We start from the raw sequence: 17,598 nt of genomic DNA, 5'->3' as shown, positions 1-17,598 counted from the left end.
AATCCTGTCTTCCCCACCCCAAACTGTGTTTGCGGGACCTCTTCTGTAGACCTCCATGCAGGCCTCGGGGGCACTGAGGTCTTTAGCAGCTGGTTCTGGAATGAGAGGGGCTTCTGTGAAGAGAGGAGAAAATCTTCCATTTCATTTAGAGTTGCACACAAGTTTTCTGTGTGGCTTCATATTTCTGGCCTGGCACTGTTTTAACAGAAGCCGTGCGGTGGTTCTTTCAGCCAGGTCTTTGAGCGCTAGTGTCTTCCCACGATGCCCTGGGCAGCTGCTGAAAGCAGGCCCGCCCTGCAGAAATGCCCACAGGTACTGCCAGCACAAAATGGCACACCCAGAAGCCACCGAGAACTGGTTTGCCTCCTGACTCATGTTTTATTTGCCCTAAAGAGGCTGTTTTCAAAACCGACAGTGTCCGTAGCCTGGTAATGGAAGATCATGATGAACACACCCACATGGGCGTCGTCATGGGGCTCTTTTGACAGTGTTCTTAGGAAAAGCCTTTACTTACTCAAAAGAGAAAGCAAAGAACTATTTATAAAATGACAAGTGTGTGTAAATGTTCAAAGTGGATTGTGATTTCTCCAAAAAAAAACCACAGGCAGCCAGAACATAGTTGTGCTTTAAAGTCTAAAGTGACCTAATTCTTGAAATAAACTTTATTCTGGGCAATGACATGTGTTTTCTACATGGGAGGGGGAATCGTTGTTGCTGATAATAACGGACAGGCTGTTTTTCTTATTTGAGAACCTTAGGGGGAGGAAACCACAGTTCGAATGCTGTAAAGGAGTAGCCTGCTTATTGGACCTTTCATGCCTGTGGTCTGGTCGGCACTGAGATACTCGCTCTGGTGCTGTTATTTAATGCTGCAATAGTGAAATAGCCTGGCTGAGATTAGATTAGGCAGCTGACTCCCAGTCCTCCAGGTTCAAGGCTCAGAAATGAGTAAATCAACATGGTTAGCTCTGCAGAACACTTTGAACATATGTCTGGCCGGGGTGTTGGGGGAGCGAACTATCCTCTCTCTCTAGGTCCCTGTAATGTCCCAGCCTTGAGGAAAAGACATGACATCTCTAATTTTTTTAAAACCTCTGTAATACCAGTTATCATTCGAAGAATTTAAGAAACATTATTTGTTCAGAACAGTGTGATATTTTGTATCCCGTACAATGACATAGAATTAAGTGACGCGGTGGTGAGCCAAGCCTAGGAGAGTGGGGAAGCTGGGGTCCATGGCCCAGTAGACTGGTAATCATGTGCCAGTTTATGCCGGGACATTTTAGGCTGTCTGTTCCTACAAACGTGTACAGTGTCCCTTCAACTTGTGGCCAGAGGAAACCCAGTACCAAGAAAATAGCTCTACCCTCAGGTTGGGTTTCTGTTTTCAGTTGTGCGTGTGTGTGTGTGTTCATTTTATTTTTACATTTAATTTATTGGGGTGACATTGGTTAATAAAATTGTACAGGTTTCAGGCATACAATTCTACAATATATCATCTGCATATTGTATTGTGTGTTTACCACCCCAAGTCAAGTCTCCTCCCATCACCATTTATCCTTCCTTTATCTTCTATTTCTCCCAAACCCCCTTCCCTCTGGCAATCACCATACTGTGGTCTATGTCCAGGAATCTTTTTCTTTTTTTGTGACTGGCAGAGATTGTACTTTTGTCATTGGTGTCTTATGAATATGTATAGCTTGATTTCATCTGTTCTCATCTTCATCAGATACCTGCGCCACCTCCCACAGGACTAATCCCAAGTGAGTCAGCCCCAGCCCACTGGGCTCACCGAGGGGACCCACTGTGCAGGACTATAGGCTTAAACCATGGGCTTAGGGATCAAAGGGACCTGGGTTGAAGTCCTGATTCTACTGCTATTATAGATGTGACCATGAGTGAGTTGCTTCATCCCTCTAAGCCTCTGTTTTCGGATCTGTAAAATAGGAAAAACAATAATACGTACATCCTTGTGCTATAGTGAGGATCAGTTGAGAAAAATTAAAAGAACTAATTTCACATAAAGTGCTTAGTGTATCGCCTTAGCACACAATAGGTGCTCAATAAACACTAGCTCTCTTCTTACTCTACCTCCTTAGCAAACATCTCTATTCTCTAGTGAGAGTTCTCCTGTTCTATCAGTGGTCAGCACGATGCCATGGGAGTCTGTCTGGTTGTATTTCTCACATAGCTGTGTCTTCACGTGTTGGCCTGGCTGGCTCTCAGGTCTCAGCTGCATAGTCTCTTCCATATGCCCTGGCTTTGGAGACCATCTGGTCCTGTGCACAACGCATCCTTATTGTCCAGGGCGAAACCTCCCCAGTCACTCTGCATTGACAGCCATGTGCAGCCAAGCACCGGAGCCCCAGCAGATCAGCCCCTGGGACTTGCTCTCTGTCTGCATCAGCCCCGAGCTAGTCTCTAGCAACCACACTGCACATGCTGATGCCTCGGAGAGCCGGGCCAGGCCGACACCTTCATCTCTGGATTCTGGGATCCCATGTTCGACAGGCGCCGGCATTCTTTTGACTTTGTCCTGGACACGTTCCACCGCCCTCCCTCCGTGTCACATCTGATTTTCCCTTATGGTGGAAGCTGGGCCTGAGGAGTGAGTGTGGTTTGTGGACAGCTGTCCCGACCATGGCAGTGTTGGGAGGAGGCACAGAAAGAGACAGAGTAAGGTGTCCACATCTTTTCTTGGGCGATTTATGGTCACCATTTCTGTTTAAGGAATTATTTATCTACTAGAAAAAAGTGTAATTCATTCTGTATATTCTTTAAAAGACAATTTACCATCTGGCTTTCACCATTTGAAATGGGACTTTAAAAATGTCTATATCATCTATATCTGAGTCATTTTGTTCTCAGGATTTTCTTAATTCTTGATTAATTTTCTTCCTTCCTTTTCCCTTCCCTCCCTTTGTCTTCCTTCCTCCCTTCCTTCCTTCCTTCCTTCCTCCCTCCCTCCCTTCCTCCCTTCCCCTCATTAATTTATTCATTCATTAAGCCAGGTGAGGGAGTCAGCCCTCGGAATGATAACAGAAGGTGAGACTGTTATCAGCGTGCTGTGCATGGCATGTAGTGAGAGCATGAGGATGGTGGTCCTCAAGTCTACAATGTGATTTTGAATAATTTCTGTGATCTGCAAGTAGCAGGCTGGTAGTGTTTGATGTACTGTCATGTTTTGTGTCTGCCTTTGTACTGCCTTTTCTCTCCCCACACTTTGTGTTTATGTCAATCCTTGTTTCCTGGGGAAGATTGCACTGGAAGTTCGAGGAGGGGTTAGAAGGTGGGGTCCTAGAGGAAATGAATAGGAAGACTTGAAAACAGGCCCTATCCGCTGCTCTGATGATGCCTCATGACTTAATCTGATGACTCTGTACATGGCCCACCTGGGAAATAGAATTTAACTTTGTTTTTTATATGTCAGAGGATAGTCTCCAGGTAAGGGGGCCCGAGTCGGGGTGGTCTAGTTGAAAAGGCACTGGCACTGGCACTGGGTTAAAAACAAAACTTGTATTCATATGCAGCCTCTAGCGTTTTTAGACTTTGTTTTCTTATCGGTACCTTAGGGATAATACCCCCCAGGTATTACAGTACTCCCACTATTATAGGATGATTGTGAAAATTAAGTGAGATAATGTCTGGAAAGACCTTAGCACAGTGTCTGGCATAGTGGTAAGTACCCAGTAAATCCTGCTCCCTTCTCTCCCCAGCCCCACCTCCTCCCAGTTGGCCAGTTGTCTCTAACACAGTAGCAGTGGGACTGTAAATACTTTCTCTATTATGTAATTGCTCTCCACCAATCTGTTCTTTGATCATCATTCTGCTCTCCCTCCAGATCTATCCCTAAACTCAATTACAACTCTCCCTCTGGTATAATCTCCCTCTCTACAGAGAACAGTGAAAACCTGATGTTTAGAAAATCATTTTTCCATAGAAGAACTTAATACCCTACAATGTTTTTATGAATTTCTGTTTTCCAACAGGATTTATTGTCGACACAAAAATGAATGGATTTACATTTGGAGCTCATTTTTCACGATACTCTTGACAGTAATATTTTCCCTGATTTGGGGGAAGCCCTGTGATTTTCGTGGGCAGAGGATGCATCCTGTTGATTTGTCTACTGGATGCTAGGCTTATAATTTTTTAGATTCAGTTCAAAAATTTCTGGAGCTCAGTTTCCCAAAATACAAGTCTTCAACCCACTGAAAGGTATTATTCTCCTTCTCTCTCTCCCACTTTTTTCAAGTTAGTGATTATGTTCAGACCCAGTCGTTCAAGACTTTTGTCATTCCCGTTGCTATTGATCTGGATATTCCAGTGTTATTCGTCTTCTGAATGTTTTTGAGTCTTATTGCCTATCTCCGTCAGCCTATGGAATGTCCTTCTTTGCATCGGTCCCAGCTCTCGCCTTTACTGTCCAAAACATTTACTCAACCAACTGTCTATAGGCCATATTCATGTCACTTTGTTTCTTTGAAAATTGGACAGTTTTAGGTGGAATTTGAAGGTACTAATGTGGACCTCTAAGTATAGGGACCAAATACAGAAACTGTTAGATTATATTATACGTGAGAGTTTCACCTAAAAAAAGAAATTATTCCAAAGTTACATGCACCCTATGTTCTTTGCAGCATTATTCATGGTGGCCAAGACATGGAAACAACCAAAGTGTATCTCAATATGATTGGGTAACGAAGATGTGGTACATATACAATGGAATACTACTCAGCCCTAAGAAAAGAGGAAATACTGTCATTGCGACAACATGTTCGCATCTTGAGAATCTCATGCTAAGTGAAATAAGTTAGACAGAAAAAGTCAAGACCCATATGATTTCACTCATATGTGGGATATAAAACTAAAAGCTAACAAATGAATAAACAAGACAAACAAAGAAATACATGGTTACTAGAGAGAAGGGGGTAGTAAAGGAATAAGGTAGTCAAACATATGATGACAGAAGATTTGTACAATGCAACATACAAATGATGTATCATAGAATTGTACACTTACTAATAAACCTATATAATTTTATTAACCAATGTTATCCCAATAAAGTTAATTTAAAGAAATAGAGTTTGCATAGGATTGGTCAGATCTTTCCATGCCCTTTATCTCTTGGGAAGACAGTAGCCCATCGGAGATGAAGAGAATGAAGTAGGCATCAGACAGTATCTCAGGTTAGAATCCCAGCTCTGCCATTTACTAGTTGTATGGTATTGGACAAGTGACTTAATTTCTGTACCTCTCAGTTTCATATTTGTAAATGGGGAAGGCCATATCATTTGCTTTGCAGAATTAAATGAGGTACTGTTTCTAAAACTATATGAGATACTGTCTGGGAACATCTTAGTAGTGTCTGATATAGTACTGAGTGCCCAGTAAATCTTGGTGCCCTCTCTCCTAGCTTGTGCTGAGTGTTGGCCATCTCTAAATTGACATTGGTGATGCTGTAAGTGCTTTTACCACCATGGCATTGCTGTCCTCCGGTTCTTTTCTTTACTGCCTTTCTGTCCAATCTCAGTTCTATTCTTGAACCCAATTCAAGTCTCTCTTTCTGTGGTGTAACTTCATTTTCCATCCAGAACAATAATAACTTGATTTTTTTTAAATCAGTTTTCTTTGGATGAATTCAAAGTGCTTACAATAATGATAATGGTGATGGACATGATGCTAAGAATATTGTGGGAATTTCTTCTTCTCTTTATCTTCTAGAAAGAGTGTGACTGTCTTCTTCAGCCCCAAAGACAGTTCCTGGACCAGAAATAATTATTGAATGATTGAGTCTGATATTTTGAGTATTGGATTGTGCCATTTTTATCATTCAGATTTCTGCATAGTCAAAATGAGTATTTATTGATTTATATGTTCATTCTATTACAGAATTTTAGATTGTTCTTTTACAGAAGATAAGTAATAAATGTATGCTTGTACATCCAAAGATAGATGAAGATGATGTTTTTAATAAGAATTAATGTGGTAATTAAATATAAATAAGCTAGAACAGGACAGGAAATAATGCTCTTGAAATGTTATTATCTGCATGGGGGGTGGGGGGGATCTAGTAGGTTGATTTTAAGATTTGAGGACAGGGGTCCTGGGGGAAATTCTGAGAATGGAGACTCCCATTCCTCCCCACATTAAGCACATAGCTCTGCATGGGTCCGGTTTCGTTCCAGAGGTGGCTCTGAACACACCCCTGTAGGCTCGGCCCCAGGAGGGCAGCAGATGAACTTGGGGAGTCTTGCTGAGACAACAATCCCTGAGGTCTGAGGTGAATTTTTACAAGCTCCTATAAATACTTTAACCGACTACTTAAAACTCCTCCCTTACCCTAACAACTTTATAAATAAGATGGGCATATGACCTGGAAAAGCAAAAGCTTCATAAGGTGAGATATTCCATTCCGTTGGCCATATAAGGTTCATCAACTTTGAAGCATTGAAATTATCTGTAGAATATGAGTGTGTCTCACACTTTCCATAATTGAGGAGTGAAAATGTTTGACATAAACAGCACTTCTGGAAGGCCAAACACTTCTCTTGAGAAAATTCTAGTCCCATGTCCTGATGGGTAGCGCTCAGTATTTGCAGAGTCATCAATTATGATTTTCCAAAGCTAACAGGGATTCAAAGATTCCAGTCTATCTCCATGTGCCCCACCTGTCCAAGCCCAGCCTGATTTTCAGGCTTTACTCTCCCTTAGGCAAATGTAACTGATTTAATGTAAAAATATCCTCTGCCCGAAGTTCTTTTTATAAATCCAATCTATATCTGTCTTGTTGCAGCTTAAAACGTTTTTATGAGGTGTGCTAATCCATTCATCAACAGATTTGTACAGGGCTCTCTGACTTAGCAGGAACTGTGTATGGAAACTAAAAGCAGAAAGTACATTATTCATGATTAATAGCCAAATGGGTGGAGCAGAAAATAACATCTTTGACGTTCAGGGGAAGGAGAGAGTAAGGAAGGAGGGATTGGAACTGGGTCTTAAAAGCTAGTTGGGATATGAGTAAGTCAAGAGAAAAAGGAAGGACAAATGGTATGGGGTATATGGTGTGCGGAGAAGCACAGAGAGGGCAAGGAAATGAAGAGACCAATTTACCTAGAGATGAGGCTTTGGGAAGGGGCCTGGTTGGAGGGACAGATTAGAGCGAGTCTGCGTAGGACTTGGAATGGCATACTACAGAGGATGACTATGCTGTATATCAGTGGATACAGGAAAATGTTTATTCTTTATCTAAAAAAAAGAAATACATTTTACTAATATTTAGCATATGTATTGACAATATTGTATGCATGGCATTTATATATAAACTAGAGGCCCGATGCATGAAATTCGTGCAAGATTAGACCTTCCCCCGGCTGCCGGCACCAGCTTCCCTCTGGCACCCGGGCCCCGGGCTTCCCTCACAGCCCCGGCTTCAAGGACATCCGTTCTAATTAGCATATTATGCTTTTATTATTATAGATATACATATGTGATGATGCATGTGCAAAACTGTTTTACTGATAGGGATTCATGGTATAAAAGTTTGGAGACAGACTGTAGATGATCAGGAATGATTAAAGACTTTCATGCAGCCAGTGACATATTCAAAGCAGTATTTTAAGAAAATGGATCTGGCAACAATTATACAGAGAGAGTTGGAGGAAGCAGGTTAGTGTCGATTGCAGCAATTTAAAGGGAACAGAAAGGAGGAGAGAGTGCCGGAGACACTGTGATGACCATATCCTTTTCAGGGTGAGACTGTTCCTTTGCAAGAGCACCCAGCAATTACTTTGGAGCTAAGAATGAAGCAATGCCCAGGAAGATGAGTTTTTTCATTCAAAACTGATCGCAAAAATGTATTGACATTGACAAAGGGGTCATGGTCTAAAACCTAAACTTAAGTGGAACCCAGAATAAAAATTATGAGTAATTATTGGTTAAAAACAAGTTTAGATAACTTCATAACTAATTTTATATACACAAGGAAAATCTTTAAAAATGCAGATAACATCCTTTCTACCATTGCCCTAAAAAGGAGCCTTGAAAGAGGTAACAGAAGCAGCATAATGTTGCTCCTGCATTACAATGCAACTTAGGCTTTACTAGTATAGCTGCTGTTTGGTGTTGAAAAGAGACCTCAGAAATGTTCTCATCTCAGTTGCTTGCTGGAGATGTATTACTTTCTGGTAATCCCCGATTCAAGTACAAACACATTCGTTCTTCCTCACACAGCGTGATCTTCACAAGAAATAAAATTTGAAGAATCATATTGTTGAGTGTAAATTTGTAAGAGAAGTCTTGGTACCTATATTTGATTTGCCATCATTTTCTTAAAAATTGTACTGTTAAACTCTCCCCATTTGATGTTTTTGCAATGTAGAACTCTTAACAGAAGTGTGATTCAGAGTTTAAATCACTCATTAACCAGGCTTCTCAATTTCACCTTGCAGATAAAACACAGCTAAATAATCGTAGGGACGAAGAAATAGCATGTTTTAAAATGCCAACTAGATCAGGCTTCTGACCCATACGTGATACTAACTTTATCTTCGAAATATATTGATGAAAGGGCCCTACTATCAGGAAATTTAAATAAGAGAAACAAATGCACATATTTTAACTTTAATCAGACACTAGATATAAACTTAACATCTGTCTCATTCAACTAAAAAAAGGCTAAAGATTGAGTGTGCCTGTGTATAATTATTTTAGCTGAATATGAGTATAATGTAGTATAGAAAAATAGATATAGCATATTGCACACATCAAAACAATGGTTCTAAGATGAAAAGTTTGACATATAAGTAGAAGCTACTATTTTCATACATAGTTGGTGGGAATATAAATTGACCTTTCTTTAGGGAATAAGTGATATGTTTTAAGAGCCTCAAAAATGTTTATACTATTTAGATTCAGTATTTCTACTTTTAAGAACTTGTCCTAAGGATAAAAATCTTAAAAGTTTGATAGTAGCTAAACAAAATTAATCATTTTCTTAAAAATTATTGATTATAATAGGTAAAGGCCATATATGCCACGATTTTAAGTGGAAAAAGTGGTATAAAACTATATAAAATGTCACTGTTAGCATGTATGTATATGAATGTATTCATTCAAAAATTATAAGGCAATATAACAATATACCAATAGGTTATTTTTGTTTTTTAATTTTTTATTATTTTTCTCATTTTCAATTTATTTTATGTATTATTATTTTGTTGTTACTCCTCACCAGAGAATATTTTTTCCATTGATTTTTTAGAGAAAGTAGAAGGGAGGAAGGGAGGGAGGGAGGTAGAGACATTGATGTAAGACAGACACATTGATTGGTTGCCTCTTGCATGCACCCCAATCAGGGCTGGTGTCAAACCTGCAACACAGGTACATGCCTTGACTGGGGATCAAACCCGAGACCCTTAGGTGTGTGGGCTAGCACTCTAACCTCTGCACAGCACTGGCCAGGGCTTAGTTTTCCATTTAAATTTGAAAGAAGAATATATATTGTTCTTATAATCAGAAAAAATATCGAAGTAAAAACTTAAAAGAGAACTGCCAGAGTTTAAAATGCAAATATCTATAATTTAATATAATTAGCTGATGGAAGGATTTCTATGAGCATAATATATATATTTATTTAATGACGATCATCAAGAGCTCTAGATGTACTAAATTTTGACTAGACCTGTCTGTGCTACAAAAGTAGGTAAATGTAATAGCAACCGAAGCACATGTAGACGTTAAAGCAAATCTGAGTATCTAGGCTATTGGGGTGTTTTCAACTGTGTAATTTGGGCTTTAGTTTTACATAAAGAGCATATCCTAGAAACTTTATAAACTCTGGAGGCACAACTATGCTTTAGATAAAATGAAAAGACCGCAGATTTTATGTATACTTACATAAATATAGTCAGCCAGGATTATTAAAAAGAGAAATGAGTAAGTCTCAGAAAATTAATAGTCCAGTGGGGAGATCAACATTTAAGTGTGTTTGAAAGTGAAAATAAGAGGTATGTTTGAAGTTGCAGAGGAACACTGAGAAATGGGTAACCAGCTTCACCCTAGAGGTGGGGGAACCTTCCCAGGGAACGTAAAGTTAGAGATGGGCTTTGTTGAATGAATAGGAGTTTTCCAGATGGAAACAGCAAGGGTCATTCTAGATAGGAAAGGAGCATGTACAAAGAACCAAGCATCTGAGATAGCCGGTAGGAAACGGGACCGGTAGGAATGTGGGATGAGAGGCAGGATATGAGAGTGGAAAACTGGGCTGGGGCCAGAAATGGCCCTCACATACTGGTAGTTACAGTGGCTCCACTTCAGCAATGATTCATTGTGATTTTCCTGGCTAATAGGATCCTAATCATTATAATGAGGTAGGATTCTATATTCTGCTCCCTTTGAATTATGCAAATGATAACTGTTATGACCTGTTCCACAAAATAGGCTATAAACATGATCATATCTCTTTAATTACTTTACAGTTCATCATCCCAGCCTTCCAGGCCTTATTGGCAAATAGTACATTATCTCCTCTTGAGACCCTCCCACTGCCTCTGGGTCCATGAACCCTGGGGCTTTCCTCAGGCGAATAGCTAGTCCCCTTCCCGACACCTGCAGCAGGAAATGTAGGTGACTGCTGTCCCTTCTGGCTGCTGCATGGCATTGTTTGCACCCCCACATCACAGTGGTGCCCATTTAGGGCAGCAAGGTTACATCGATTACTTCCTGTCCTCAGCTTTTCTTCCCTAAATCATGGCCTCTGCGCCAGAACTGCTGGACCTGGAGGGGCTTATAGCGATGGCCACACGCTCGGCTGAAATGAGCCCTTCCCCTGGAACCTGAGGCCACTGTGTTGAGCCCAGGTCGCCAGCCCAGACTCCTCCCTTCACCAGTGGTTTCCAGGACCTTCCCTGTGCAGGGCCTTAGTGATTGTCATCCTGACCTAACAGTTCTCTCAGTGCCAGCCCCCAGTCCCAGGAAGCAGGGCGGAGGACACTGGGCCTTTCCTCCCAGAAGGCCCTGGGCTCCTTTTACAAGCTGATTGGCCTCCTGCCCAGAGTCCAGGTTGTTCCTCCAGATGCTCAAGAGATAGCCGCTTGGGCGATGGAGTTTTTTAAAAGTTTGTTGCCCTGCCCAGTGCCTCCCAAAAGCGCCTAATTGCTTTATATACATAACTAAGTGATTTTCTGTTCCTGCCTTAGTTGCAATTTACTTCAGTAAAATAAAATCTTTATCTAATCATGCCCCTATTTAAAAACAAACAAACAATGGTCATGTGCTTATATAGTAAATAGCAAATTATGTAACTTGCCTAAGGTGGAAATAGGTCTCGACCCCCAAACCCACATATTTAACCACTATGCTTTTGCCTCTTCTCATTCAATTTATATGCTAATATGTCATTATTTATTCTATCACTCAGATACTACACTTACGTTAGTGAAGTTTATTGTGGGAATAGAAATCTCTAAGTGTAGGCATTCCCTTCTGAGCTACTGATAAAAGAGAGCTGGACATGGAGTGTATTCATGAATGAGTTCATTTAAATGGAAAGTGAGTCATTTACGGTAGGAGAAAGTTATGTTTTCTCTACAAAGTTAGGTCACAGAAGGGAGAACAGTACACGTACATAGTTCTGAAGGGATTGAAACTGCGCAGTTTATGAGTATTTGGGTTGATGCACATTAACCAATAGTGTTCTTTAGAATTCAAGATTTGGGAAAGCTATCTTCAAGGCGGGATTAATCTGAGTTGATTTTATTTTGCCCCACTCTTGGTGCAAGTGTAAGACAGTCAAATTGCCTTTTCAATTGAAGAGTTTAAGGGAAGTCACCTCTCAGCCTTGTCATCTTTAAGTTTGATAGTAATGAAAAATAAAGTCCAACCGGGTTGTTCTCACCTTTTCTCATAGACACTATTTTCCCAATAGCATTATTACTCTCCTCAATAAAATGAAAGTGAAATGCGTTTATGTCAATATTTCATAAACAAGGCAAAACTCTGACACATTATTAGTGGTCTGTGTTTTTTAGAGGAAAACCATGATGTTGTAAAATGTTTGTTGTTCCATTCAGAGTTCTTAATAGAAATTCCAGAAGGTCAAAAGATCTCTGGGAAGTTTGTATGCATGATGGGGGAACTGCTCGCCTGTCTTCTGACAAAACCTCAGTGAGACCTGCGTCTAGCCAGCTAAGACCGGGGTCTTCCCTCTCACCTCCAATTCTAAAACTTCGTTTCCTGCGCTTGCCTTGGGCCGGTGCTGTACGCCACGGAGCCAGCGCCAGAGTCTGAGCCACGATGACGCCTGAGCTGGGTCGTTTACCGAAGTTCTACTACCAAATACAGTTCGCACAATTGACTTCATATCACATTGTGTTGCTATGGTTATTTTTGCTTTATTATTGTTATTTTATATACTTAAAATTCTCAGCTTTTAAATCTAGTTTGGATTTGAGATACACAATATGTTATTTTAAAACGGTCAATATAGATAGCTTTATATCTATAGCTTTTTTGTCCAGTTTTCAGATTTATTAAGCTTTTTTTACTTTATCCAGAAACTAAGAATTCTTCTAATCAGCCCTCATTTTAAAGTGAGGAAGCTGTTTCTGTTTATTTGGATTGGGATATGCTCTATGTTGGGATGAAGGAGCATTCCATACTGAAAGATATTATGTGTTTTTCTACAAGTTAGATAAAATTTATATATTTGTTTCTTGGCTGGGAACACATTCTGTTTAAACAAAGGTGTTCTATGGCGCCTAAGGAATAAATATACTTCTTGTGGGACTAAGATTGTCCTGGTCATTATTGGCACCGACTGAAAGCGTGTGGAGTGATGTAGAGAGAAGCTAACAATTCTTGAACACCTACCATGTGCCAGAGACTGTTTTGGTATGTACTTGCCTTATTTTGTTTTCTGAACCATCCCATAAGGCAGGTACCATTTTCCTTGTATAGATGAAGAAACTGGGGCTCAGAGAGATTAGGTAACTAATTTAAAGTCACAGAGCCAGGGGTGGCACAGCAGGGAGTCAATCAACGCTTATTCAGATTCTAAGGCCAATCCCTTTCGGTGACCCTCACCGCCCATGTGTGGACTAAGGCGGCCTGTGGAGGCCCAAGCCCCATATTAGCGGGCATTGAATGAAGTCCCAGGTATTCCTTTTAGGTTTAGGGACAAGGAGAATGTTGACGTGGAGAGAGATTTGGGGGCGTACTCAGGCTTTTGCTTAACCACTGGTTTCCTAACCTCTTTCACCTTGAATGTGGAGTTGGTGCTGGTGTTCCTGCTGATGGGTCCTGAGTTTCTCAAGGGCTTGAAGGTGGCGCCTTCAGGTGGTCTTTCCAGGGCCAGCCATGCACCCACAACCTCACTGTTGTTTGGGAGCTTTAGCATTCCTTGCTTCAAATGGGCGACTTCTTTATCATTTTAGTGGAACATCATTGGTCATCTGGCTGATTTGAAATGTGAAGGGGACTGACTCTGTATGATATGCTTTTCAAGTGGAACACCAAATCTTTAGGGATATTCATGGCATTTTCTTTTAAAAAATATTTTTTTAAAACCTGTGCTAACTGCCTCTTGATCTTTATTTAGATCAGCAGTCGCCAATCTTTTGGACCTCACGGACCACCAGTTGGCGACCGCTGATTTAGAGAATTTCACCATTTTAATAACTTGGTAATTGTTTTGCTGATAGGCACAGAGATATGTAAAGAGAAGGTACATTTTCCCCCTTTTTAAGGATCTGGAAAATGTTCAGAATTTTCATTTACTGTACTTTATTCTGCCCAATATTTTTCTATGTTGCAAGCCAAGTGTCATTTGATTTAAATTGACATTAAACACACTTCTTTTAGACAAACCAATTATGATCTTTGGATACACTGATTAGATTTCTTCCTCCAACAGTTTAAGTTTACGCCATGAATGTGGTGGGCAGGTGGTTTGACTGGAGCAGGCAGTGGGCAACTTAGGGCTCTTTTTCAGCAGGCACTTGAATGCCTTTGGCAGACGTCCTCTCTGAGTATTTAGATTCCCCTTCTCCCTGTGGGTAAAAGTGTCTGCTCTGTGCTTGGATATCCATTATGTAGATTTATAATTCATTTATCAAATGTCTATTACATGCCAGGCACAGGATAGTCTTACATACACGCTCATCTCATTTAATCCTCACAGCCACCCTGTGAAATCGTGATGGCATAGGCCTAGAATATTCTCTCCTCTTTTCAGACTAGGAAACAGAAGTTCGGCTAGATCCATTTCCAGTGGTGACGCAACAGGTGCCTAACGATAGCAGAGCTCACCAGACCTGCCTGCCTTTGTAACCATAAGCTTGCCTGGGAGTGAACTAGCAGAGGAGTTTTAGGAGATGTGGCTGGAAACGTGGTGGAGGGCTTTGAATTTTATTCTAAGTTGGACGCCAAGTTTTGGATTCATTTCTTCATTCACCAACTATCAATGGGGCACCTAATGTGTGCCCAGCACTCTAGGCACTGGGGGCATCACAGCGAATCAGAAAACATAAACCCCTGCCTCCTAGAAGCTTACAGTCTGGCTACTGGGGTTCTTGAGCAGAGAAAGGAGGTGATCTGGTTTAAGTTTAAAGAGGTCCTCCTGGCTGCAGTGTGGAGCGTCACCTGCAGAGAGCCGAGGACCCTGGCAGGGGGCCAGTTAGGAGCGACTGCAACAATCCAGGCGAAAAAGGGTGGGGCTCGGACCAGAGTCCTGGCAGAGTGAGGAGTTGGGTTCTAGGTAGACTTAGAAGAAAACACCAGTGGGATTTGCTGAGCAACTGGGCGTGGAAACAGCTTGCCCAGGCTTTCATTGGAACTCGGGTCAGCCTGCGTCCTAAACCTGTGCTTTTCTAATTATGTTAAAATTCTCAGGTGTAAAGTGGCTTCACCATGATATTCAATTTGGTGACAAACATAGCTCCTTCGCCCTAGGCTTATAACAGGGGAGCATTGTTGGTGCTGGAGGAGGCAGGGCAGCACTCTGTTCCCCAGGAGCACTTATCACCCGGCTGCAGTGGAGCAGCTGCGGCCTTGAGGGCCAGGTGCCCGGGGGGATGTACTTGGGATTTGCAGTGCGTCCAGCTCAGAGCCACTCAAAGTCTTTCCCTAGGGCTCCCCGTGGTGAGGCAGGAGGGTGGATCCTCTTAATAAGATTTCAAGCCCAGCTTCCTGTTTTTCTGCCTGTGCTACTTCTCTGAAACATTGTGAGGGCTGAATCAGGCCAGGTTTTAATTCTTGGTCAGCGAAGTGGGATTTTAGTGTATTGTTTTCAAGACTGAGGAAGAGAGCTTCCTTGTAGTTAGCTTTTCCTGAGCAGACATTGTCCCTCAAACATGCTTCTACATGTCAGTAACTTTAACAGCTCCCGAGTCAATGAAATTGCTACCAGGCTGTTTGCGTAGCAGGGAGGTGAGCAGAATGTTTTCCTCATTCAATTCATCTTCATTGACCTTATGTGAATGACCTCATAGTTCCACGCTGGAGAGGAAAATGTGGGTAAACATAAATGGTGCCTCTGCTTGGCAGTGATTACATTGCCGAGAATAGCATGGACAGCTAGCTGACATGTGGGTATAGACTAAGAAGCAATTCCCTACACACCTTATCTTGAAATAGATTGAATGGGTTGGTTTCAGTTAATCACTGGAAACCCTACAAACTGCCTAAAGTCCTCCTCACTGCATCTGTATGTGATCTACCACCAGGGAACACTGGGTCTTGCGGGGCAGGATGTCCAGTTAAAGATATGATTAGGGGCTCTGGCTTCCTGGCCTGCAGGCAGCCGTTGCACACCCCTTTCTACCTTCACCTGCCCGGAGACCAGCCCTGCGGGTGCTCCTTCCCTGTGCCAGTCACACTGAGTCAGGCCGCCACACCAGCGAGAAGGATGCGCGTGCCTCCGGCTCCTATCTGCCTCCAGGATGCAGATGAGAGGCCTTGCCATTAAAAAAAAAAAAAATGTTCAAGTCAACTGAGGGATCGCGTATTTTATTATTTTCCTCAGGGCTGCGTCCAAAGAGGACTCTCCGTTTGGTGCTCTGGACTGCGGAGGAACAGGGGGGAGTCGGTGCTTTCCACTATTATCAGTCGCACAAGGTAAGAGCAGCCCGGCTGCTGGGCTTTTCTCATGGAATACAGCGCAGGTAACAGTTCCCTCTGTTGTCCTGGAGAATTGTTAAATGTATACCCCATGTAACCACAGAGTGCTCCTGTTACCTAGAAGTTTCCCTATCAGATCAACCTGTGGACCCCCCACAAGTAACTATTAGGCTGACTTTTATCACCACAGATTGGTTTCGCCTGTTCTTGAACTTCATATAAATGAAGCCATACAGTATGTACCATATAGTATGTACCATACAGAAGTCAGACTGAAGACTATGATTTGGGGGATTCATCTGGTTGTATTAACAGTGGTTTATTGCTTTCTACTGTGGAGTAGATTTGTGTTGTATGCATGTAACACAACTATCTTATCCATTCTCCTGTTGATGGCATTTGGGTTGTTTCCAGGTTGAACTATTATGAATAAGGCTGTTCTGGACATATTTATACAAATATTTTGGTGGACGTATGCAATCCTTTTTTTTTTTCAATTGCTGGTATATGTCTAACTTTGTTAGAAACTTCCAAAGAGGTGGGACACTGTTCCCTCCTACATTCCCCCCTGCAGCATCTGAGAGTCCCTGGTGCTCCCCATCCCTCCCAGTATGCCGTACAGTTAGAGTGTTTCTTTCTCGCCATTCTTGTAGAAGTAACCCTTTCATATTTTTCAAGGTACAGTTCTGAAAAAGATTCCTCCACTGCTAACGTCATCTTTCTTTTCCCTTTCCTGCTTCTTTGCTTTAAGACTACCACCTTCGTTCTGTGCCCTGCCTTATGATTTAAGGAAGACCAACGGCTTTTTCTTCCTGCATGAGGTTTGTGGGCTGTTAATGGTCAGAGTGACCTTATTTCAATTTGGAGGAACACCTGGAAGGAGCAGGACGTAGAAATGCCATCCAGCTCGTAACCATAGTGGACGTGCTGGGACATAGACTTCACATGGCGGCTGGGGGCTGTGGGAACTTCCCTGAGCCCAACGAGGGCCTGAGGAGGGAATGATCCCCAGAAGGGGCCTTAAAAAGGGGTGACCCTAGAAAGGGTGTGTGTGTGTGTGTGTGTGTGTGTGTGTGTGTGTCAAAAATGCCTTTGTGTTGTTCTTTCTTTATGAAATTACTTTAGAAAAATGTGAACGTCTTTACGTCTTTATTGGTTAAATTCAGCTTGCATTCGCTACGAAGGAAATGTCAGCACATATAGGAGGATATCATTGTCCTCTAGTGATTTTTAGGACTTGACTTATAGAAGTGGAATTTAACTTTGGAATTAAAAAATATTACAAGTTATCTTACTGAATTTTCAAATCAGTGAAGAAAATGAGTGTAGTCCAGATGCCATTTGCCTAATCTCCTTCTCATGGGAACAATGTTTCTTTCTTTTCTACTTTCTTCTCTACCCTTGAAGGAGAACAGGATGTAATTTCTCATGTCCTGAAATGTATAAAGGGGAAAAAAACACCCTAGAATAGTTTCCACTGGA

The 17,598-nt window shown here is 41.7% G+C and overlaps 1 protein-coding gene across 1 annotated transcript in view; it reads left to right on the top strand.

The window, feature by feature from the left end:
* The window catches only part of CPQ (carboxypeptidase Q), a 283,185-nt gene that overhangs the window by 178,863 nt on the left and 86,724 nt on the right, over positions 1-17,598 (top strand). The window contains exon 5 of the mRNA XM_014445945.1: positions 16,022-16,113. Within this exon, the coding sequence (XP_014301431.1) occupies positions 16,022-16,113 (92 nt within the window). The remainder of the gene's footprint in view (positions 1-16,021; positions 16,114-17,598) is intronic.

The sequence above is a fragment of the Myotis lucifugus genome, unplaced genomic scaffold (genome assembly GCF_000147115.1).
Source record: "Myotis lucifugus unplaced genomic scaffold, Myoluc2.0 scaffold_489, whole genome shotgun sequence".
Classification (NCBI taxonomy): Eukaryota; Metazoa; Chordata; class Mammalia; order Chiroptera; family Vespertilionidae; genus Myotis; species Myotis lucifugus.
Note: the sequence above shows the minus strand (reverse complement) of the source record. Positions and strands in the feature narration are given on the sequence as shown.